At 41.6% G+C, this 25765-nt stretch overlaps 1 protein-coding gene across 1 annotated transcript in view; it reads left to right on the plus strand.

Moving 5' to 3' along the window:
- Positions 1 to 25765, plus strand: part of LOC126078108 (sterol 26-hydroxylase, mitochondrial) — a 38149-nt gene that overhangs the window by 8865 nt on the left and 3519 nt on the right. The window contains exon 2 of the mRNA XM_049888193.1: positions 22315 to 22505. Within this exon, the coding sequence (XP_049744150.1) occupies positions 22315 to 22505 (191 nt within the window). The remainder of the gene's footprint in view (positions 1 to 22314; positions 22506 to 25765) is intronic.

Raw genomic sequence — 25765 nt, forward strand, 5'->3', positions numbered from 1 at the left:
TCTGTGTGTCTCCCTTTAAGCCTAGTGGGATGGCCAAAACCAAAAACGAGACCCATTGCCTTTGGCAAAACTGACCAATTCCCTCATTAAGGTTTCATACACCTTATGTGCATAGTTTCACCCAGTCATTTGGTGGGAGTTACAAAGACTGTGGTTAGAAGGGCCATATTAAGTAATTCACTGCACTGCAGTGGTGGTGGTATGGTGTGGTGATGGGGAGAACAGTGCTCCTGGCTTCCTGAAAGTCTCTCTGCGAGCATCCCAGGCCATGCTTTTCCTTAGATCACTCTTGAATCATTCCATCATTTCTCTAGATTGCAGAATCAGGGGGAAATTCTCCCTGTTCAGTTGTCTGGTACATATCCTTGTCATTTATGACAGTTCTGACTTCCTGCTTAAATGCAGACCTTTCTCTAATTATTAAAGTAATGGCTGTTACATATGCAGAAAAATCTTTTCTGCAGCTTTGCTTGTAAAAGCAAAAATTCAGAAACATATTAAATGTCCATTAATAGGATAAAAAAATTGTGATATATTCATACAACAGAACACTATACAACAGTTACAATGAATGCACAAGACTTTTATGTATTAATGTAGAGTACAGAATAATACGTTCAGTAGAATACCATTTCTGTAAATTAAAAAGCATACAAAAATGGGTACATATATATGTAGTGGAGTCCCTGGGTGGTGCAAATGGTTAAGCACTCAACGACTGACCAAGAAGTTGGCAGTTCAAATCCACCCAGAGGTGCCTCGGAAGAAAGACCTGGCAATCTAGTTTGAAAAGATCACAGCTGTTGAAAACCTTATGGAACACAGTTCTACTCTGAAACACATGAGGTCACCATAAGTTGGAATCGATTCCACAGCAATTTTTTTTTTTTTAATATACATAGTAAATTGATATAAGCATTGACAAGGGGGATGTACTTCAAATTTAGGATAGGGGTTGCTCTGGGGAAAGTGGGCAAAGAGACTAGGGAAAGATAAGAAGGGGACTTGGTATCTGAAATGTTTTCATTTAATAAAAAAAAAATTTGCAGCAAATATGATAAATATTAACATTTCTTAATTCTGGAGGGTAGATGTATGGGTGTTTCAAGTAGTCCTGCTCATCATGAGTCCAACTGCCTTGCTCTGATCTTGGAGGGATCATTCAAGGCAAGGTGTGGGGCAAGTAGAAACTGGGAATGCTGTTAATTATTTAGCACCTCCTGTCACTTAGAAATGTGAATTCCACTGGTGTGAGTGGGTTGGGGCTAAATTTCTGATGACACTTTGACAGCACTTGGACTTGGCTGTCCCAGCTGGACTCCTCTTCACCTCTGACCCTCAGTGGGCCTTCTTTCTGACATCTGTCAGTATAGGCAAGAGTGGCCTGTGCGAGAAGTTACATTTCTCCTTCTGTTTATCCAACTGGTGGCTGCCTACTTTTAGGGGCAGGTTTGTTGACCCTGACAAAACAGAACTTGGGATTTGCGAGTTTGATTTTGTTTGTTGTTATAATGCTCTTTTGTTGTGCCAAGAGCCTCTCTAAAGAGCCCACAGTCAGTAACTAAACAGGAGAAAAAGAGCTCTAGTGGCACAGTAGTTATGTGCTCGCTTACTAACCAAAAGGTCGATGGTGCAAACCCACCAGCTGCTGGTGGGGGAAAGATGTGTCAGTCTGCTTCTGTAAAGATTTACATCCTTGGAAACCCTGAGGGGGGACAGTTCTACTTTGTCCTAAAAGGTCTCTATGAGCCAGAATTGTCTCAGTGGCAATGGGAGGTAGGAGAAAAGAGCATCAAAATGTAGTATCAATTTTTTTGGAGGGGAGGAATTCACATGTTTTTAAGTCTGTTGAAACAGCTTTATGAGATATCATCACATACCATAGAATTCACCCTTTTAATAGTTAATTGGCTTTCAGTATATTCTGAATTGTGCAACTGTCACTATAATCTATTTTAGAATATTTCATCACTCCCAAAAGAAACTGTTAGGGGTTGAATCGTGTCCCCCCAAAATGTATGTCAACTTGGCTAGGTTGTGTGGTTGTCTTCCATTTTGTGATCTGATATAATTACTTGTGTGCTGTAAATCCTACCATCTATGATGTTAATGGGGCAGGATTAGAGGTAGTTATGTTAAAGAGGCAGGACACAATCTAGAGGATTAGATTGTATCTGGAGTCAATCTCCTTGAGATATAACAGAGAGCAGCAAGCAGAGAGGAGAGAGACCTCATGCCACCAAGAAAGGAGCTCCAGGAGGGGAGCGAGTCCTTTGGACTGGGTGTCCCTGTGTTGAGACGCTTCTAGACCAGAGGAAGATTGATGACAAGACCGTTCCCCCAGAACTGACAGAGAGAGAAAGCCTTCCCCAGGAGCTTCACCCTGAATTTGGATTTTTAGCCTCTTAAACTGTGAGGATAAACTTCTGTTTGTTAAAGCATGGTTTTTCTGTTATAGCAGCACTAGATAACTAAGACAAAATTTGGTACCAGGAGAGTAGGGTGCTGCTCTAACAGATACCTAAAATGTGGAAGCAGGTTTGAAAGCGTGAATGGGTAGAGGCTGGAAGAGTTTTAAAGTGCGAATGGTGAAAACCTAGACTGCCTTGAAGAGACTGTTGGTAGAATTATGGATGTCAAAGGCAATTTTGGTGAGGCCTCAGAAGGAAGCGAGGAGAGCTGTAATACCAGAGTTGGTGCAGGTGGCAAGAAGCAGCAGCAGAAGAAAAACAGTAGCAGCAGAACCAGCTCAAGATGGCTTAAGAGCCAACCCACAGAGCAAGAGAGTTGAGTGTCTTTGGGCAGGAGGCTTTCCTGGAGGAGTGGGGTGACTCTAGACACTTATTGTTGGAGCTAGGCTTGCTGACCCACAGAGCAAGAGAGCTGAGTGCCTTCTGGGCGAAGTTTACTGGTAGAGTGGGTGCCTCCAAGCACTTATCAGTAGAGCTAAAGAGCTTTGGAACACTTGCCCAAGCAGAGCAGATGCTGGGCCTGAGGGGCTGAGAGGCCAAGGAAACAGGAAGCAGAAGCTGAAGAGACTAGGAGCACAGAATGCAAAGCTGCCTCAGACTGAAAGGGTAAGGCCACAACTTCTGGGGTCTCAAAGGGTGGAACCATGGCCTGCTGGGTCTCAAACGGTGGGGTCGTGGCCTCTGGGGTTTCAAAAAAAAGGAGGCCACAGCCTCCTGGGTTTCAAAGAGTCAGATCTTCACCAATTCAATTCTGGAGTGTGGGGCTGCCTTTCATGAATGCCAGTGGAATGGGGCTGGATCAGCCACCCAAAGCTGAGGGGGCAAAACAGCCATGCCCAAGGGGCAGAAGAATGGAATCTACGAGGGCTGAGGGGTATGGTTGCCATTAAGATGGACTAGGAGAATGGCGCTGCCCAAACCTGAGGGAGCAGAGTTGCCATCCCAGCGGGCCTGGAAAGCAGAGCTGAAGCCAAGGGCTGAGGAGCCTTCACCCAGAATTTGGAGATTGTGGCCACCACCCACAGTCTGGAGGACAGGGCCATTGCCTAAATGGTCTCAGAGAACAGAGAATTATTTTCAAGGCTTGAGAGCTAATGTAATGTGTTCTGCTGAATTGCTTGGTGCATGTTACTCCCTTCTTTCCCTCCAATTTCTCCCATTTGTAATAGAAATATCTACCTTGTGCCTTTTCCACCATTGTACTTTGGAAGCAGATAACTTGTATTCTAGATTTCACAGATGAAGAGGAATTTTGCCCCAGGACGGAATTTGGACTTGGAGTTGATTTAAGACTTTTTTTTTTTTTATGATAGGTTGCATGAGTTTTACATGTGAAAAGGAGATGAATCTTTTGGTGTCAAAGGATAGAATGTTATGGATTAAATTGTGTCCCTCAAAAATGTATGTCAAATTTCCGATCAGCACCTGATCTCTAAAATCTACATGATACTGCAAAAACTCAACTACAAAAAGACAAATAACCCAATTAAAAAATGGGCAAAAGATACAAACAGACACTTCACTAAAGAAGACATTCAGGTAGCTAACAGATACATGAGGAAACGCTCATGATCATTAGCCATTAGAGAAATGCAAAATCAAAACTACAACGAGATTCCATCTCACTCCAACAAGGCTGGCATTAATCCAAAAAACACAAAATAATAAATGTTGGAGAGGTTGTGGAGGACTGGAACACTTATACACTGCTGGCGGGAGGGTAAAATGGTACAACCACTTTGGAAATCGATTTGGCACTTCCTGAAAAGCTAGAAATAGAACTACCATATGATTCAGCAATCCCACTCCTTGGAATATATCCTAGAGAAATAAGAGCCTTTACACAAACAGATATATGCACACCCATGTTCATTGCAGCACTATTTACAATAGCAAAAAGATGGAAGCAACCAAGATCCCATCAACGGATGAATGGATAAATAAATTATGGTATATTCACACAATGGAATACTATGCATCAATAAAGAACAGTGATGAATCTGTGAAACATTTCATAACATGGAGGAACCTGGAAGGCATTATGCTGAGTGAAATTAGTCAGTTGCAAAAGGGCAAATATTGTATAAGACCACTATTATAAGAACTCAAGAAATAGTTTAAACAGAGAAGAAAATATTCTTTGATGGTTACGGGAGGGGGTAGTGAGAGGGGTTTTCACTAATTAGGTAGTAGATAAGAACTACTTTAGGTGAAGGGAAAGACAACACACAATACAGGGGAGGTCAGCATAACTGGACTAAACCAAAAGCAAAGAAGTTTCCTGAATAAACTAAATGCTTCAAAGGCCAGCGTAGCAGGGGCAGGGGTTTGGGGACCATGGTTTCAGGGGACATCTAAGTCAACTGCATAATAAAATCTATTAAGAAAACATTCTGCATCCCACTTTGCAGAGTGGCGTCTGGGGTCTTAAGCTTTAGCAAGTGGCCATCTAAGGTGCCTCAATTGGTCTCAATCCACCTGGACCAAAGGAGAATGAACAACACCAAGGACACAAGGTAATTACAAGCCCAAGAGACAGAAAAGGACATATAAACCAGAGGCTACATCAGCCTGAGACCAGAAGAACTACATGGTGCCCGGCTATAATCGATGACTGCCCTGACAGGGAACACAACAGAGAACCCCTGAGGGAGCAGGAGAGCAGTGGGATGCAGACCACAAATTCTTGTAAAAAGACCAGACTTAATGGTCTGACTGAGACTAGAAGGACCCCCGTGGTCATGGCCCCCAGACATTCTGTTAGCCCAGGACAGGAACCATTCCCAAAACCAACTCTTCAGACAGGGATTGGACTGGACAATGGGATAGAAAAAAGATGCTGGTGAAGAACGAGCTTCTTGGGTAAAGTAGGCACTTGAGACTATGTTGGCATCTCCTATCTGGAGGGGAGATGAGAGGACAGAGGGGGTTAGAAGCTGGCGCAATGGACACAAAAAGAGAGAGTGGAGGGAAGAAGCAGCCTATCTCATTAGGGGGAGAACAATTAGGGGTATATAGCAAGGTGTATATAAATTTTTGTGTGAGAGACTGACTTGATTTGTAAACTTTCACTTAAAGCACAATTAAAAATTAAAAAAAAAAATGTATGTCAACTTGGCTAGGCCATGATCCACAATATTGTGTGGTTGTTGTCCATTTTGTGATCTGATGTATTTCTGTTATAGCAGCACTAAATAACTAAGACAGAAACTATGTACTTTTTAGCAGTCACTGCCTTCCACTTCCCGTTTCTCCATCTCCTTCAGTCCCTAACAGCCACAAATCTACTTTGTGTTTCTATGGATTTGCCTGTGTATTTTTAGTATATTCACAAAAATTGCAACCATCACTGCTATCTAATTCCAGAACATTTTCATCACCCCAAAAAGAAATCCCACACCCATTAGCAGCCTTTTCCCCTTTCCCAGCCCCTGGTAACCACTAATCTGCTTTCCAACTCTATTGATTTGCCTACACTGGACATTTTATATAAATAGAATCATACAATATATGGTCATCGCTTAGCGTAATATTAAGGTTAGATAAACCCAGATAAGGCTATAGCATGTATCAGTACTACTTTCCTTTTTATGACTGCATAATATTCCATTCATCATTGCTATAGGGTTGCTTTGAGTCGGAATCGACTCGATGGCACTGGGTTTGGTTTTTTTGTTTGGTTTAATATTCAATTGTATGGATATACAACAGTTTTGTTTACCTATTCATCCGTTGATGGACATTTGAGTTTTTTCCACTTATGGGCTCAGTATGACTTTTTGAGTTTTTAAGACACACACAACTCAGAGCTGAGCTTCTTAATTTGTTTGGGTTCCCAGCCCTTTGAAAATCTGAAAGCTATGTCACTCTTCTCCAGCAAAAAAAAAAAAAAAAAAATGAGTTTATGCACAACTTATGTACAGTTTCAACTCTCCCAGCCTGTCCACATACCCTAGATTATGACCCCTTGTCTTGCAGGTAAATTCATGTTGTCTAGGCAATATACCTACAATTTGGATGTCAGTCATCAGGGGTGCCTTGGATTATCAACACTTTAGATATGGGTTAGCCACAGTGCGCCTTTGGGATCAGCTATTAGTACAATTCCCTTGTTTAACTGAGGAGGGAATATCAAGCTCACATACACAAGAAAAGGCAAGGCCCAGGCCTGACTGATTTGCCTGGTAAGGATATAATAAGCCACTTCCATATCAGATAGTTTATTACATAGACAACAAAAAGAAGACTAAGCCAAGGCACCAGCTCCCCAGAACCATCGTGCCACACACCAAAAAGGAAGACATTGAACCAAAAAGGGTTAACGACTGCAATGCAAGTGGCAAGGAGCTACTTCTAGGCTGCATTCAGTTTTATATTCTGTAGCTCTGTTCTGACAGGGTGGGCAGAAAGCCATCCTTTATCAGAACTGAGGGGGTGATAAAGCTGTCTCATGACGGCTTCCCAGGGGAGCTGGAGAGCTGAGCTGGAGTTGGCCTTGTAGCAACCTCTTCCAAACCTCCCATTCTTTTTTGTTCCGGGAAGATCACAGGATGTTCTGCCAAGACTGATAAGTTGCAGTTCAAGCCTTTGCTTGGAGGATTCGTAGAGGTCACTAGCATACCAGGGCCTCATTGTTCCCTGGAACCCCACCCCCTGACCTTTCACCTATCCAGCTAAAAAGTCTCAAGAGTGTAGCCTACCCTGTCAGATACTCTTAATTAATTGTACTGATTGGCGCTGTATCAAATCTATTTGTCTTGGCAATATTAGGTGACAGCGCTCACAATTATGACTCTAAGGCGATTGATCAGGTCTCCTTGGAGGATAGACAGCAGCCAGGCTCTCCATCTGGAGCCAGGCCAATGAAACATATCATTAATCCAGGTGCAAAAAGAGGTGTTGGCAACCACACATACCCTGCCTTGATGGGCCCGCAGGAAGTCCAGGGTATTACAACCGTCTATTACCACCTACGCTGAAGAGTTTAGAACAATCTTTGAAAAACGTACAAAACTGGCCAACAATAGTAATAGGATGAGACCAAGAAGATCAGATCAGCGTCCATAAAGTTCATCTTGCTCTGTCATCCTTAAGAGAGGCAGACTGTTCTGAAGTTTGTGGCTGCTGGGAGGTTTCTAAGAGTTGTTAGATTCAGATTCTTCATTGTCCAATGATCAAGTTGAAGATGATGGTGTCACTTTGGGTTAAATAGGCCAGATGCCCTGATCCTTTCTTCTACCACTGACCTCCTGGGGTTGACCCCTGGTGTCCCAAAGCTGGAGTTGTTCCTCACCTTTCACAGACAGGTGGTCAGTGTAACCAGTCCTGTTATGGATTGACGTGTGGTCCAAAAATATGTGTTATAAACCCTAACACCTATACCTGTGGATATAATTCTCTTTGTGAATAGGGCTTTCTTTGCTATGTTAATGAGCCCGTATCAGTGTTGGGTGTGTCTTAAACCAATCGCTTTTGAGGTATAAAAGGAACAGATTAGGCACAGAAGCAAAGAAGCACAAACAGAAAAAGATTGATGCCACGTGGAGATGACAAAGGAACTGAGGAAGAGAAGCCGAAAGAGACGAAGATTTTGCCCCCAGAGTGGACATGGAGAGCCTTGCCCTAGAGCCGGCCCCCTGGATTCAGACTTCTAGCCTCCTAAACTGTGTGAAAATAAATTTGTTTCTTAAAGCAACCCACTGTGGTATTTCTGCCATAGCAGCAGTAGATAACTAAGGCAATGACTAAGGAAAGTCCCTGCAATGATCACTTCACCCTTTTTTCCAGTCCTCCCCATGTGTTCGCACACAAATGCCCTGGCTTGTCCCTAGGTTCCTTGTACTTTGTACCATGCTGTACCATCTCCCACAGCAACAAGCCCTGATCACTGTTTACATGTCCTTGCTCTTTGCTCATGTCATCAGCCAAGTTGTTCTTGACCAGGGTGGCTTGGCGCATATGGCTGGTCATTAGGTGATGGGGCGATTTCTATTTCTTTTCATCCAGCAGAACTGGCATGGCTTCCTCATCAGCTAGCCAAGGAATCAAGCTTCTGTAGTCTCATTAGGCCTTTGCCCAAACCTTTCTCTAATTTCTCTCCTTTCTTGCTCCTTGTAAGAGTGGACCTCAGTACATCTCTGACTAACTGACTACCCTTGAATAAAAAATAGCAGGGAGTATTTTATCTGTGGTCACAGCTACTGGTCCTAGCAAAGCTGTTTCACTTTCCTGGTGACACAAACAGGTGAAGAACAACCATGGGATGCTTTTCATAACTTTATGAGACTCTCTTCCCTTTATCTCTAACAACTAGTGCAACTTATCAAGGGTTTCAGGGACAATGGTCAAGGACCACTTGTTCTCCTTGTCACTAAATACATCAGCAACCGATCCTGCCAGGATCCTGTTCCATACTTGGCTAGTTGGCATGGTGACCGTATCAGCTTCTGGGAGGAGGGGGTTAAAAATCCCATGTAGTCAGGAGTAGATGGGCAAAGCCCCTGGTAGTGTGGCCAATCTCACAGTACAACTTTCATATCAGGATATTTTAGTTTCCTAGGGCTTCCGTAACAAAGTACCACAAACTGAGTGCCTTAAGAAAATAGAAATTTATTCTCTCATGGGTTTGGAAGTTAGAAGTCTGAAATCAGAGTGTTGGCAACGTTAATTCCTTCTGAAGGAGAATCTGTCCCATGCCTCTGTCTTAGCTTCTGGTGATGGTCAGCAGTCCTTGGTGTTCCTTGGCTTGTAGGTTTATCACCTCAATCTCTGTTGTCACATGGCATTCTACCTACATGCCTATGAGTCTCTTCTTTTTATAAGGAGACCAGTCATATTGGAGTAGGGTAGGCCCTACTCCAGTATGACCTCATGTTAGCCTAACATTTGTAAAGACACTGTATCCAGATAAGGTCACATTCACCAGTCACAGATTCCCTGTGAGTTAGGACTTGAATATATCTTTCTGAATATATAACACAGGAACATCCTGCTCTTTAGAGTGGAAAAGACAGGAGTTTTTCTTTGGCTGCCAGAGGGATTCAGTGTTGTGGATCTACCTACATTGTTTTGAGAAACTCCACCTGGCAAGCAGGCCTTGAGTCTTGGGGTTTACCAGTCACTCCCATTGGCAGGCAGCCAAAACCACTAACAATGAGACCTTTGTACCTTGCTGTCTTGGTTTACTCGACGGCACTGGCTACTGGGTCTTAGTTTGCTAGTGCTGCCATAACAGAAATACCACAAGAGGGTGGCTTTAAAGAACAGAAAGTTATTTTTTCTCCCAGTTATGGAGGCCGAAAGGCCAAATCAGGGCCTTAGCTGTGTTGATTCCTTCTGTGGGCCTGTCTGCTAGTTTCTGGTGACTGCCTTGCATTCCTTGAACTCTTTGGCGTTCCTTGCTTGTAGATGATCCTCACGTGGTGTCTGTCTTCTCCCTGTACGTGTGTGTTTCTTTGTGTCTGCTCTGCTCTTTTTATAAGACACCACTTAGAAATGAGTCAGTTTATGACTCAAGGTACTCTGGTATGACCTCATTAATGTACCAGAAGAAAACCCTTGTTTCTAAACAGGGTCATATATACAGGTATAGGGGTTAGGACTTCAACACATATTTTGGGGGGGGACTCAATTCAATCCAACACATTTGCCAACCAGCAAGACATCACTATACAGTGAAAACCTTGAATATCAGAGAAAATTTCTAACGCTTTATGGACGTTCACAATTAAACATGTAACACTTTCAATGCCAAGTGCATGTTTATGCAATAGTACCTTCAAGAACTCAGCTCACAGGCCTTTCACTCACAGAATCACTGCTATTTTTTCTTCTCCGCACTGTAAGCTCTCGCCCTACAATTATTAGACATTTTTTTAAACAGAAACACAGACCACGAGTTTATTTATTTATTTTTTTTAGTAATATGATACTGTGTTTTCAGTGAAGGTTTACACAGCAGTTAGGTTCCCATTCAACAATTTCTACACACATCGTTCGCTGACATTGGTTACATTTTTCACAATGCATTAACTAACATTCTCATTATTTCTGTTCTGATTGTTTCGTTTCTATTAATCTAGTTTCCCTGCCACCTTACCTTCTCATCTTTGTTTTGAAAGTAATTGTTGACTCTTTGATCTCATATAGATGATTTTTTTTGGTAAAGTGAAAGTCGTTATCATTTATAGAAAGAAAACAATAAACAATAACAAGAGATTCTCAAAATGAGAACTTCTTATCCTTCCTCAAATGACCCATGTCCATTCCTATGTCACTGGGGAGGCATGCCGTGGCTCAGGTCAGATGTCAGATGCTGTCTTCGTGTCACCACTGCCTCTGGCTACCATCATACTGCTCAGGGCTTATGCTCTGCTACTGAAGCTCGCTGGGCCTTGCCTTGCCTTGCCGGCAGAGAGACCCCTACATAGGATCTCCCAAGCCTCTGCTACCAGCTCCCCCAATGCTAACTTAGGGCTTTGGGGCTCTCTTGCCACCACACTACCTGGGCCCACATTGTCCAGGCAGAGAGGCGTGCAATCCCTGCACAAGGCACACTGAGGCTTTCCTTGCCCTGCACAGGCAAATGTTACAGCTCTTTTGGTTCTGCTGGCAAGCTTGCTGCCCAGAGGCATCCGGCTCCTTGCTGCAGTAGAAAGACTCCTATGCAGGATCCTCTGAGGCAACACCTGCGTGTGCAGCTCAGACCTCTGCCTGCACAAACAAGTGTTGCAGCTTATTTAGCTCTGCCAGTAAGCCCGCTGCCCAAAGGTGTTCAGCTTTTGCTCCACATCCCAGCAAGCCTACTGCAGCTGCCTTGCTTCTTGGGCTGGCAAGCCCACCACCACTGTCTTGCGCTGTCTTTAGTGTTACAGCTCTCTCTTCTGGGTATAGGAAATTCTCAGTTCAGGGATCCCGGGTCCTTGGTCCAAAGGACACACTCCTCTCCAGACTCTTTTTGATGGTAGTGAGGTCCCCCTGAAACTGTGGGGTTGGCAGTTATGTAAGGGAATCCTTGTCAATTTCAAGGTATGACCCTCACACCAGAAGCTTGAATTGACCAATCTCCTCAGTGGACTTCAAGTCATTCAATTTGCAAAGTAGACTGACCAATCCCTTGCAAGATTGTGGCCCGACCAAATAAAAGCAATTCGCTGCACTAGAAAGGCAATATATATCCATAGGGTTTTCATCGGCTGATTTTCAGAAGTAGATTGCCAGACCTTTCATCCTAGTATGATATAGCCTGGGAATTCTGCTGCTACCTGTGCAGCATCACAGCAACATGCAAGCTTCCGTGGACAGACAGGTGCTCACTACACTTGAGGTACATTGGTGAGAAACTGAACCCAGGTCCCACATAGAAGGCAAGAATTCCACCACCGAATCACCACTGCCATCTCTTACATAAGTAGATCCTTGTTGAATTCCATCAAGCAAACTAACCGGAGGAGAGGAGTATGAAGGAAGAGAGCAGACCTTTGGCCTAGACAAAAGGGGAAGTATTCCAGAAACTTCCAAACTGACAGCCAGGAAATGGTGGTGGCTTTGGATTCCAAGAAAGAAGCTGGTAGCCTAGTAATGGTTACTTGTCTAGTCTTTTAAAACATAACATTTTCCTTCTGCTTCTAAGTTGATGGAAAATTTGAAAAACAAATCATAGTATGTCTTAGTTATCTAGTGCTGCTATAACAGAAATACCACAAGTGGGTCTCTTTAACAAAGAGAAATTTATTCTCTCACAGTCTAGGAGACTAGAAGTCTGAATTCACGGTGCCAGCTCCAGGGCAAGGCTTTCTTTCCCTGTCGGCTCTGGGGGAAGGTCCTTGTCATAAATCTTCCCTGGTCAAGGAGCTTCTCAGCATAGGGACCCCAGGTCCAAAGGACATGCTATTCCCCTGGCTCTTGTTTCTTGGTGGTATCGTCCCCATGTCTCTCTGCTCACTTCTCTCTTTTATATCTTAAAAGAGATTGACTTAAGACACAACCTAATCTTGTAGATTGAGTCCTACCTCATTAACATAACTGCCTCTAATCCCGCCTCATTAACATCATAGGATTGACAACACATAGGAAAATCATGTCAGATGACAAAATGGTAGACAATCACACAATACTGGAAACCATGGCCTAGTCAAGTTGACACACATTTTAGGGGAACACAATTCAATTCATAACATTCTAGCCTTTGGCACCCAAAAATTCATGCCCTTGTCACATGTAAAACACATTCACTTCATCATATTATAGCAGAAGTCTTAAACCAAGTCCAAAATCCAAAAATTCTTCTTCCTCTGTGAAATCTAGAATACAAGTTATCTGCTTCCAAAGTACAATTGTGGAACAGGCACAAGGTAGACAATTCCATTACAAATGGAAGGAATTGGAGGAAAAGAAGGGGTTACAGGCACCAAGCAAGTCAGTGGAACACATTACATTAGCCCTCAAGCCTTGAAAATAATCCTCTGTTCTCTGAAACCATTTGCACAATGGCCCTGCCCTCTAGACTCTAGGTATTGGCCACACTCTTTAGATTCTGAATGGAGGCCCCTCTGTCCTGGGCTTCAGCTCTGCCTTCCACACCCACTGGGACTAACTCAGCTCCCTTGGCTTTAGGCGGCCCCATTCTCCTAGTTCATCTGAGTAGTAACTTCACCCTTTGACACCCCAGAGGTCGTTGCCCTACCCTTTGAGACTAAGGCAGCTCTGCGTCCTCTGTTTCTTGTCTCTTCAGCTTCTGCTTCCCGGTACCTTCGCCTCTTGGCCCCTTGGGCCTCGCCGCCCTCATCTGCCCTGCTCTGGCAAGTGTTCCAAAGCTCTTTATCTCCACCAATAAGTGCCTGGAGGTACCCTGTTCTGCTAATAAACTTCTGAAGGCACTCAGCTCTCTTGCTCTGTGGGTTGGCAAGCCTAGCTCCACCAATAAATAGCTCGAGGCATTTCACTTCGCCAGGAAGCCCCTGTGCAAAGGCACTCAACTCTCTTGCTCTGTGAGTTGGTTCCATGGCCATCTTGGCCTGGTTCTGCTGCTGCCGTTTGTCTGCTGCTGCTTCTTGCCATGTGCACCATCTCCAGTGTGACAGCTCTGCTCACTTCCTTCTGAGTCCTCACCAGAATTGCCTTTGGCGTCTATAATTCCACCAACAGTCTCTTCAGTGCAATCTAGGCTTTTACTATTAGGCACTTTAGAACTCTTCCAGCCTCTTTCCATTCAGTTTCAAAAGTGCTTCCACATTTTAGGTATCTGTTAGAGCAGCACCTCACTCTTCCAGCACCTAATTCTGTCTTAGCTATCTAGTGCTGCTATAACAGAAGTACCACAAGTAGATGGCTTCAACAAATAGAAACTTATTCTCTCACGGTCTAGCAGTCAGACTGTGGTAATGTTAAAAAAACAAAGAAAGAAAAGTTGCCAGCTCAATAACAAAAAGACAAATAATCCAATTAAAAAACAGGCAAAAAATTAGAGAAATGCAAATTAAAACTACGATGAAATTCCGTCTCACTCCAGCAAGGCTGGCATTAATCCAAAAAACACAAAATAATAAATGTTGGAGAGGCTGCAGAGAGATTGGAACTCTTATACACTGCTGGTGGGAATGTAAAATGGGACAACCACTTTGGAAATCTATCTCGTGTTTTCTTAAAAAGTTAGAAATAGAACTACCATACAACCCAGAAATCCCACTCCTCGGAATATACCCTAGAGAAATAAGAGCCTTTACATGAACAGATATATGCACACCCATGTTTATTGCAGCACAGTTTACAATAGCAAAAAGCTGGAAGCAACCAAGGTGTCCATCAACGGATGAATGGATAAATAAATTATGGTATATTCACACAATGGAATACTACGCATTGATAAAGAACAGTGGCGAATCTATGAAACATTTCATAACATGGAGGATCCTGGAAGGCATTATGCTGAGTGAAATTAGTCAGATGCAAAAGGACAAATATTGTATAAGACCACTATTATAAGAACTTGAGAAATAGTTTAAACTGAGAAGAACACATTCTTTTGTGGTTACGAGAGAGGGGAGGGAGGGAAGGTGGGAGAGGGTTATTTACTGATTAGTTAGTAGATAAGAACTACTTTAGGTGAAGGGAAGGACAATACTCAATACACGGAAGGTCAGCTCAACTGGACTGGACCAAAAGCAAAGAAGTTTCCGGGATAAACTGAATGCTTCGAAGGTGAGTAGAGCAGGGGCGGGGGTTTGGGGACTATGGCTTAGGGGGACTTCTAAGTCAACTGGCAAAATAGTTCTATTATGAAAACATTCTGCATCCCACTTTGAAGTGTGGTGTCTGGGGTCTTAAATGCTAACAAGTGGCCATCTAAGATGAATCAATCGGTCTCAACCCACCTGGATCAAAGGAGAATGAATAACACCAAGGTCACACGATAACTATGAGCCCAAGAGACAGAAAGGGCCACAGGAACCAGAGACTTACATCATCCTGAGACCAGAAGAACTAGATGGTGCCCGGCCACAACCGATGACTGCCCTGACAGGGAGCACAACAGAGAACCCCTGAGGGAGCAGGAGATCAGTGGGATGCAGACCCCAAATTCTCATAAAAAGACCAGACTTAATGGTCTGACTGGGACTGGAAGAATCCTGGCAGTCATGGTCTCCAAACCTTCTGTTGGCCCAGGACAGGAACCATCCCCGAAGACAACTCATCAGACATGGAAGCGACTGGACAATGGGTTGGAGAGAGATGCTGATGAAGAGTGAGCTACTTGTATCAGGTGGACACTTGAGACTATGTTGGCCTGTCTGGAGGGGAGACGGGAGGGTAGAAAGGGTTAGAAACTGGCAAAACCATCACGAAAGGAGAGACTGGAAGGAGGGAGCGGGTTGACTGATTAGGGGGAGAGTAAGTGGGAGTATGGAGTAAGGTGTATATAAGCTTATATGTGACAGACTGACTTGTAAACTTTCACTTAAAGCACAATAAAAATTATTTTCAAAAAAAAAAACAGGCAAAGGATATGAACAGACACTTCACCAAAGAAGGCATTCAGGCAGCTAATAGACACATGAGGAAATGCTTCCAATCATTAGCTGTTAGAGAAATGCAAATCAAAAATACAGTGAGATACCATCTCACCCTGACATTACTGGCACTAATCAAAAATAGAGAAAATAACAAATGTTGGAGAGGTTTCAGAGAGATTGGAGCTTCTTATTCACTGCTGGTGGGAATGCAAAATGTTACAACCACTATGGAAAATGATACAGCACCTCCTTAAAATGCTAGAAATAGAAATACCGTATGATCCAGCAGTCCTACTCCTAGGACTAATATCCTAGAGAAATAAGAGCTGTCACACTGATAGACATATGCACACCCATGTTCATTGCAACATTATTCACAATAGCAAAAAAGATGGAAACAACCTAAGCGGCCATCAGCAGACGAATGGATAAACAAATTATGGTACATACACACAATGGAATACTATGCAACAATGAAGAAAAATGATGAATCTGTGAAACATCTCAACATGAATGAATCTGGAGGGCATTATGCTGAGTGAAATAAGTCAATCACAAAAGGACAAATATTATTTGAGACCACTATTATAAAAACCCAAGATAAGGTTTACACTCAGAAAAAAATAATCTTTGATGGTTATGAGGGAGGGGAGGGGTGAGGAGGGAAATCACTAAATAGAGAGTAAATAAGTAGATAACTTTGGTGAAGGGAGAGACAACACACAATGTAGGGTAAGTCAGCACAACTTGACCAAGGCAAAGCCGTAGAAGCTTCATAGACACATCCAAACACATTGAGGGGCAGAGTTACTGGGGTTGAGCGCTTGGGACCATTGTCTTGGGGGCCATGTAAGTCAATTGGCATAACATAGTGCATAAAGAAAATGTTCTACATCCTACTTTAGTGAGTAGCTTCTGGCGTCTCAAAAGCTTTCGAGCGGCCATCTAAGATATATCTATTGGTGCCATCCCATCCAGGCCAAAGGAGAATGAAGAAAACCGAAGACAGAAGGGAAAGATTAGTTCAAAGGACTAATGGAGCACATGAACCACAGCCTCCACCAGCATGAGCCCAGAAGAACTAGATGATGCCCAGCTACCATCACCAACCACTCTGACAGGGTTCACAATAGAGGGTTCCAGATAGAGTGGGAGAAAAATATAGAACAAAATTCAAATTCACAAAAACAGACCAGACTTGCTGGCCTGACAGAGACTGGAGGAAACCCCAAGACTCTGGCCCCTGGACATCCTGCTAACTCAGAACTGAAGACACTCCTGAAGTTCACTTTCAGCCAAAGATTAGATAGGCCTATAAAATAAACAATAACATACATGAAGAACATGCTTCTTAGTTCAGTCAAGTGTATGAGACCAAATGGGTATCACCTGCCCAAAGCAAAGATGAGAGGGCAGGGACAGGAGAACTGGATGAATGAACATGGAGAACCTGGGGTGGAAAGGGAAAGGGGAGAGTGCTGACACATTTTGGGGATTGCAACCAATGTCACAAAACAATTTTTGTATAAATTTTGAATGAGAAACCAATATGCACTGTAAACTTTCACCTAAAACACAGTACAACTAAAGAAAAAAGAGAAAACAATTCTAAAGGTGTTAATACCTTAAAACAGAGCTTCAAAAATACATGAAACATTTCCAAGGAGTGTGTATTTTAGTAAGAGAAAAATGTTGTGTATATATTAATGAAACCTAAACTGAAATGTATAAATATATAGTTTGTGGGTCAGACAAGTCTTTCAAACTATTGGCTTATGTATTCTCCTAAAACGAATCATATATATCCTTTACAGATTGTTAAATTGTTTGGTGACTGGGGTTTTAAAAGCTTGAGAGTAGCTATCTAAGATGTAGTAAATGGTCTCCTTCCAACTAGCATGACAACAAAAAGAATTCAAAGAATCGGTAGAAATAATGTGCATGTCACAAGTACCTGATTGCTAAGGCACTACTAGATGGTACTACTAGATTACTAGGTGGTGCCCATCCAACACTTAGTTGATCAAAGATTCTAATTGAATCATGATCAAAAGGAGAGAAATTGTGAAATAAAATGGTATGTTTTGCCTTATGAAAACAGAGTTCTCTTGCCCGTAACACTAAATGTCATCTTATTAAATGTTAGAAGCCTATGTGCTGTATAATCATATATATATACATGTATATGTGTGTATGTATATATAATTTTAACAGCTTATAATTATGCCTGGAACAGTAACTAACCTTCTGAAGCAGCTTGTCTTGTTTCACATAATTATATTTAGATGATCAGGTTCACTGAAGCATTTGCAACTTATTCCTTCCGAAAATAATTAAAGATTAACCAACATGTCCTATTTCTAAGACTCCAGAGGTCTTACAATCGTGGCTCACCGATACTGTGATTGTCTTAGCAAGATTTCTATTCTTTATAATGTTTGAGCACATACTGCTCTCTTATAAGATTTATATATTCTGACATAATTGCCAACCAATCAAAAATTTTTTGTTCAGAGTTCTTGGTGAAATTATATATAAGTACCCCAAAAATCTTAGTTAATCGGAGTACTGATTTAGTCAGTAACGACATACTGCACAACTTTCAAGTTGTCTGTTAGCCTGCACAGCAATCTCCTAATGGTATTCTGAGTTATTTTTGACAACCCCTTTTGGCTCAATACACCAGGTTGCTGCAGCTAAAGTTTGGAACCATGTATTACTGAGGATCTAGAGTGCTCACTGGAGTAAGCCAGTTTAAGAGTACTGGCTTTGGAGGTAGGCATTCCCAGATTCAAACCCAGGCTCGTGATTTGTCTACTGTACCAACTCCCATCAAGAGCAAATTTCTGTGCTTCAGTTTCCCTATCTGTTGTTAGTAATAATTATTGTTTCTTTTTCTTCCTTTATTGCACTGACTAGAATCTCTAGTACAATATTTAACAGAAGTGGTGAGGATGACTATCCTTGCCTTAGTCCTTATGTTAGAGAGAAAGCATAAATTCTTTTTCCATTGGGTCTGATGTTGACAGTGGGGTTTTTTGAGGATGCCCCTTATCAGGTTGAGGGAATTCCCTTTTATTCCTAGTTTTTCAAGAGCTTTTGGCAGGTGCTTTTTCTGTGTCTATTAGGCTAATCATATAGTTTTGCTTTTTAAGGTTGTAATATGGTGAATTACATTGTTTCATTTTTTTTCTATTCTTTTTTATTGTGATTTAGGTGAAAGTTTATGTAGCAAATTAGTTTCTCATTAAGCAGTTAATCCACAAATTGTTTTGTGACATTGGTTGCCAGCCCCACGATGTGTCAACATCCTCCCCTTCTCTACCCCAAGTTCCTGTTTCCATTGTCAATTTTCCTGTCCCTTCCTGCCTTCTCATCTTTGGTAGTTGTGGTCCATTAGCCCTTTGGACTAATCTTTCCCTTGAGTCTTTGGTATTCTTCGTTCTCCTTTGCTCTAGCCGGGACGGGGCCAGTAGATGTATCTTAGATAGTGGCTTGGAGGCTTTTATGACCCCAGTCGCTACTCACCACAGGCGGATGTATAACATTTTCTTAATAGACTTTGTTATGCCAATTTAGGTAGATGTCCCCGGAGTACATTGTTTCATTTTTGAATGTTAAAGCAATCTTGTATTCCTGGAATGAATCCCACATGGTGGTTGATATGTTATTCTTTTTATATAGTGTTACATTTGATCTGTTTAGAGCTTTTTTCATTTATGGCCGTGGGAAATATTGATCTGTAATTTTCTTGTTGTGTTTTTCCTTACTTCTGTTATCAGGCTGGTGCCAGCCACACAGAATAAATTAAGAAGTATATTTAAAAAAAAAAAAAAGGTGCCATTGAGTTGATTCCAACTCATGGTGACCCCATGTGTGTCAGAGTAGAACTATGCTCCATAGGGTTTTCAAGGGTTGATTTTTCAGAAATAGATTGCCAGGCCTTTCATCCACAGCACCTTGAGGTAGACTCAAACATTAGCAACCAAGCATGTTAACTGTTTATGGCACACAGGGACTACTGGTAATGTTAAACCTACCTTATACAGCTGTTGTGAGAATTGAATGAGCTATTTTAAGTAAAGTGCTTGGATCTGTGTCTGGTTTGTGGTAAAAAAAAAAAAAAAAAATTGCTGTCAAGTGGATTCTGACTCATAGTGACCCTAGAGGAGAGAGTAGAACTGTCCCATAGAGTTTCCAAGGAACGCCTGGTGAATTTGAACTGCCAACATTTTGGTTAGCAGCTGTAGCACTTAAGCACTACACCACCAGGGTTTCCAGTTTGTGGTAAGCTGTGTATAAATATTTGTTATTATTATTGATGTCCTAAATAAACCAAACTAGAAACAAACATTAAACCTACTTTTAGCATAATTCTCCTAGAAAGTTTAATAGAGAAAAGTAGACCTATAAGTAAACTATTTAGAAAATGGAACCTTTAAGAATAATAAACAAAATTAATTTATAGTTGAAAATGAATATGGCTAGGGCCCACTTATAAATCTAAGGAGTATGTACAGGAATTCTGAGGTTCAGCAAAGTTTTTCTACCTTCTAGAATTACCTTATTAAGGGTAGATTGTCTTATTGTTTCAGAAAAATTTGTTTTTCCTTTAGATTTTAAAATGTTGAGTAGGCAATACATTCTCACAGCTCAAAAATCAAAACAATATAACAAAGAAGGGAAAACCACTAAATAGACAGTAGGTAGTGGTAACTTTGGTGAAGGGTAAGACCGTACACAACACTGGAGAAGCCAGCACAACTTGTACAAGGCAAGGTCATGGAAGCTCCATAGACACGTCCAAACTCCCTGAGGGACCGAATTGCTGGGCTGAAGGCTATGAGGACCATGGTCTTGGGGAACATCTAGTTCAATTGGCATAAGATAGTTTATAAAGAAAATGTTACCTTCTACTTTGGTGAGTAGAATCTGGGATCTTAAAAGCCTGTCAGCAGCCATCTGGGATACTCCACTGGTCTCACCCCTTCGGGAGCAAGGAAGAAAGAAGAAAACTAAAGATACAAGAGAAAGATTAGTCCAAAGGACTAATAGACCACATCTACCATGGCCTCCACCAGACTGAGTCCAGTACAACTAGATGGTGCCCAGCTACCACCACTGACTGCTCTGACAAGGATCACAATAGAGGGTTCCAGACAGACCTGGAGAAAACTGTCAAACAAAATTCTAACTCAAAAAGACTTGAGACTTGTTGGCCTGACAGAGACTGGAGAAATCCTGAGAGTGTGGCCCGTGGATACCCTTTCAGCTCAGTAATGGAGTCATTCCTGAGGCTCACCCTTCAGCCAAAGATTGGACAGGCCCATAAAAAAAAAAAAAAATGAGACTAAAGGGGCACACTATCCCTGGGGCAAGGACTAGAAGGCAGGAGGGAACAGGAAAGCTGGTAATAGGGAACCCATGGTTGAGAAGGGGAGAGTGTTGACATGTCATGGGGTTGGCAACAAATAACACAAGAAAATGTATATTAATTGTTTAATGAGAAACTAATTTGCTCTGTAAGCCTTCATCTAAAGCACACACACACAAATATATATATATATATATATATATATATATATATATATATATATATATATATATATATATATATATATATATATATAAATATATAAAACCAGATATCCATTGGGTAGTCTTACTCCCTTCTCTATTCCTCTTCCATCCCCTACCCTGCTACTATCCCATAGTTCATTACTTTTTTTAGTTTGTTATGTATCCATCCAATGTGTCTTTATAAAACCAAATATAAATACTGTATACCCCCTTCATACAAAAGGTATCACACTTTTTTACCTAACAATCCATCCTGGATATATTTTCATATCAGTCCACAGGAAACCTCTTCATCCCTTTTTATGGTGCAAATGGTTAACATGCTTGGGAGCTAACCAAAAGGTTGTAGGTTCGAATCCATCTGGAAATTCCTCAGAAGAAACACCTGACGATCTACTTCTGAAAAAACAGCCACTGAAAATCCTATGGAGCACAGTTCTACTCGGACACACGTGGGGTCACCATGAGTTGGAAATCACCTTGACAGCAACTGGTAAACCCCAAAAAAATACCTGTTGCTGTCGAGTTGATTCCGACTCACAGCAACTGGTAGTACCCCATTATGTGGACATGCCATACTTTGTTTATAAATTCATTTGTCATTTTAAAAAAGATGAACAATTTGTCTTCCATATAGACTCTCATCAGAAATTTATGAATATGGCTATTTCCTTCTAAGAATCATGGTAGTTTTCAGACCATCAAAATCATAGTATGTTCAAAATCGTACCATGAAGTTTACTTCATATTTGGACCCTGACTTTCTCATTCAACTTCTTGTTTTTGCTGGAATTTCTAAATGTGTTTCTTTTGTCCTGTTGGTTACACAAGACATTTATCTTCATCTCATTGATAGCAAGCTTTAGTTTACTCTCTGGGGTAGATTTAAGTGCTAAAACGTGAAAGGGGCCGTAACCATTCTACTGTATCTCACTGAAGGCCTCAGTTTCCCTTAATCCCTGGGCCCCAAATATCTAGACCTCAACATACCTCAGCTCACTGCATTTTCCCAAAATCTCACTCCTCCAAGAACCTCAGTTCCCCCAGTTCCATCAGATACTCATTGTTCTCAATATTCTAGCTCCTCGGGTGCTTGGAACCACAGGCCATCCCAACGCTTACCTTCCACACAGTGTACTTTTGCCCAGCCTACTTATTCTGATGTGGCCATCAGACACTCCCCACATATTTCCTCTCCCCAAAGTTCCCGCCTGGTTGAGCTCCAATTATTCAGCTTTGATTGAACCCCACAGATGCTGAACAAGGCCAAGTATGGGCCAATGTGGATGACCTGTGTAGGACCTCAAATTTCTGTGAACCTGGCTAGTGCCCCACTCCTGGAGCAACTGATGCGGCAGGAGGACAAATACCCAATACGGGACGACATGGCACTGTGGAAGGAGCACCGGGACCAGCAGGGCCTGTCCTATGGGCCCTTTACGACGTGAGCTGGGGCCTGAAGGGACAGGAGCAGGGACCCAGAGGGCCAGGCCCAAGGACAGTGGGCACTGGGCAGCCAGTTGGATAATGGGCAGGGCATCCTCTGGGCCTGATACTCAGTCTAGAAAGCAGTGGTTGTGCTGGGCTGAAGCCCAGAGTCCGTGCATTGGCTCTTCCACTAACACACTGTGTGACCTTGGACAAATGAGTACTTTCCCTTTTCTTGGTTTTGTGTTTCTCATCCTTAAAAGAGGAAGTTTGGACTAGAGTATTTCCAGTGCATATCTAAGACTCCTTCCAGCTCCAGTATTCTACATTGTTGCTGAAAATATATCAGCTCAAATCATAATGGAACATATCAGCTTATAGTTGAAAAAATACCACCACATTAGGTGGGAGAGCTCAATTTAAATTTTTTCAAAAATTTGCTCAAATTATGTATTGTCAGATATAGATTCCATGGACACTTTTCATACATAGAGATAGATGTAGGTTTTAGTCTTGAAATGATGCCTAGAAAAATTTAGATTATTTTGTCTGTGAATAAATTGAATGATGGGCTGAGTATGTTTTTTACTCGTATGCCACCTGAGGTAGATCATTGTGGATCATTGGAGATAAACCATTCCCAAGGCCACAGATTGTGATTGGATATATTATGGGCTTGTTTTTCTACAGCATGTTAGCAGAGCTCCAAAAACAATGAATGGCTTTTTTCCCCACTAGTTGCTGACACCATGTTTTAGTCACTTTGTTAAGGAGTTAAAGTTGATTCTGGTGGTGGTAGTAGCAGTGACAATGGTAATAACTAACTATATGTTTATGGCATACCAGGCATCAGGCTAAGCTCTTTACACTTATCAGTTCATTTTATCCTCACAACAAATCCATGACGTAGATAGTTTTATTTTATATTAGTATTTGTATTTAGTTTTGCATTTTGTAGATGATGAAGTTGAGGCCTAGGGAGGTTTTTACATCACTTCACAGAGGAGGTACAACTAGCAAGTGGTGGAATAGATCTCTCAGGTTCCAGAACTCAACTATGTACTGTTTTTACACTTTGGGAAAGGAAACAAACTGGATAGAGGGTTCATTTCATCTGTCTTTGATGACAAGACAGTTTTTTTTTCTTTACATGCTTTTCTTTCTTCTCCCTGCTTTTTTCGCAGGTGGACAGTTTCAGAACAAAAACAACAATTCCTAGGCCTTTTAGTCAAAGTTATGGGAACCAAAGAGAGAATGTTCTTCAAATCCTCTTAACCTTGATGTCTGACTCTGAGGACAAGATTTGGGTCCCAAGTTTTCATGAGGCCCAACCACCTCTGATTTAAAATTGGAGCTAACCATTTTGTACACCGTTTGTGACCTATTTGAACTTTTTACTCTAAAACCATTTTCCTAAATGTTTGTTGCCAAGTGTATATATTTTAAGACCTAAAAAAGTTATAGGGTCGCTATGAGTTGAAACTGACTGAACAGCACCTAACAAAAACAAATTTTGCTAACTCATGAGAAAAGTTTTCTTTTTAGTTTTAACATCTCTATTTTTTTAAAAGGTCATCTTAGGAAGCATTTTTCCTCCCAAGATATATTTCAACAACCACAAAAACACTCTTATTTAAATCCTGCAAATCTGATTGCTACTGTTGGGAGAGCTTGACTTTTGCAGAAGCACCTACAACCTGAATTTCCAGTAAATGGATCTATTCTGGTTTTCGTTTCTTTTTCAGCAACACTTTGAGTTTCTCTTTTTGCAGTTTCTGAAAAGTAGAGCTCCCAGGGTATAGCTTTCATTTTAATAAATAATTCAAAAAATATTTTAAAACATCTAATTCTTCACTTAAAAGTTTTTAATGTTTTTCTTTTAAAATGCTTTTTTGGAAAAGTGATACATGCTTAATGTAAAAATTCCAATAATAAACACATTATTAAGTCTCCCTTTCTCCCATTCCAATCCCATCCTCCTAAGTAACCAGTGCTAACAACTTCGTGTACATTCTTCCCTACTTTATTTAGAAACGTGCGAATATACATACAGATACGTAGGGTTTCCTTTCTCTCTCTCTTTTTCTTAAAATCGGACCATACTACACTTTTTTTGATTTTTATTTTCTTTTATTTTTTTGTTGTTGAGAATATATACCAGTTTACAGAAAAACATACACCAATTCCACAGTTTCTACGTGTACAACTTAGTGACATTGATTACATTCTTTGAGTTGCGCCATCATTCTCACCCTCCTTTTCTGAATTGTTCCTCTGCCGTTAACATAAACTCACTGGCGCCTAAGGTTCCTATCTAATCTTTCAAGTTGCTGTTGTCAATTCGACCCCTTATAGATAGTTCTTAGAAGTACATAATGCTCAAGGCAGATTTTTTTTACTAGTTAAACTAAACTATTGTCTGGTGTTAAGAAGACTTCAGGGATATTTTTGGTTTAAGATTTAAAGTTTATCTCAAGGCAGTAGTTTCAGGGGTTCATCTACCCTCCATGGCTCTGGGATGTCTGGAGTCCATGAGAATTTGAAATCCTGTTCTGCATTTTCCCATTTTGAGCCAGATTCTTCTATGGAATCTTTGATAAAAATGTTAAGTAATAGTAGCCAGGCACCATCCAGTTCTTCTGTTCTCATGGCAAAGGAGACAGTTGTTCATGGAGGCAGTTAGCCACACATTCCATATCCTCCTCCTATTCCTGATTAACCTTCTTCCTCAGGTGAATAGAGACCACATACTGTACTTTTTACTCTGCAACTAGCTTAAAACAACAACAACTCATACCCAGCTTGCTTAGGAATGGTAACAGGCTTGGGGGACAGCTGAGGTTGGGCACAGCCCCTGAATGTTAATGCATAATATGGGAAGTGTGTTCCCACTCATATGAGCACCTCTGCTTAGTCAGGGCGGGGGCCTGACTGTCTATTAGATGGCTGTAACAAGAGGGTTTGGGGAATCAGCCTGGTGGGCCTACCTGTTCCCTGACCCACTGAGCCAAGCAGAGTCTGAAGACTCAGAACCTGAGCACCCCAGGAGTCCTAATTTGCTCCTCCTTTATCCCTCAGCCCCCACACAGAGGGACTGAGTCCACCACTGCTCCCCCTCATTGTGCACGTAGAAGTTGTATAATTCTAAGATAATCATAGTCGACATCCACTAAGCCTTCACCATGTGCCAGGCATTGATCTAAGCACTTTAATCATCTTAACAACCCTAGAAAATAGGCACTCTTATTATCCCCATCTTACAGATGAGGAAACTGA

The sequence above is a fragment of the Elephas maximus genome, chromosome 6, assembly GCF_024166365.1.
Source record: "Elephas maximus indicus isolate mEleMax1 chromosome 6, mEleMax1 primary haplotype, whole genome shotgun sequence".
In the NCBI taxonomy this organism is placed as follows: Eukaryota; Metazoa; Chordata; class Mammalia; order Proboscidea; family Elephantidae; genus Elephas; species Elephas maximus.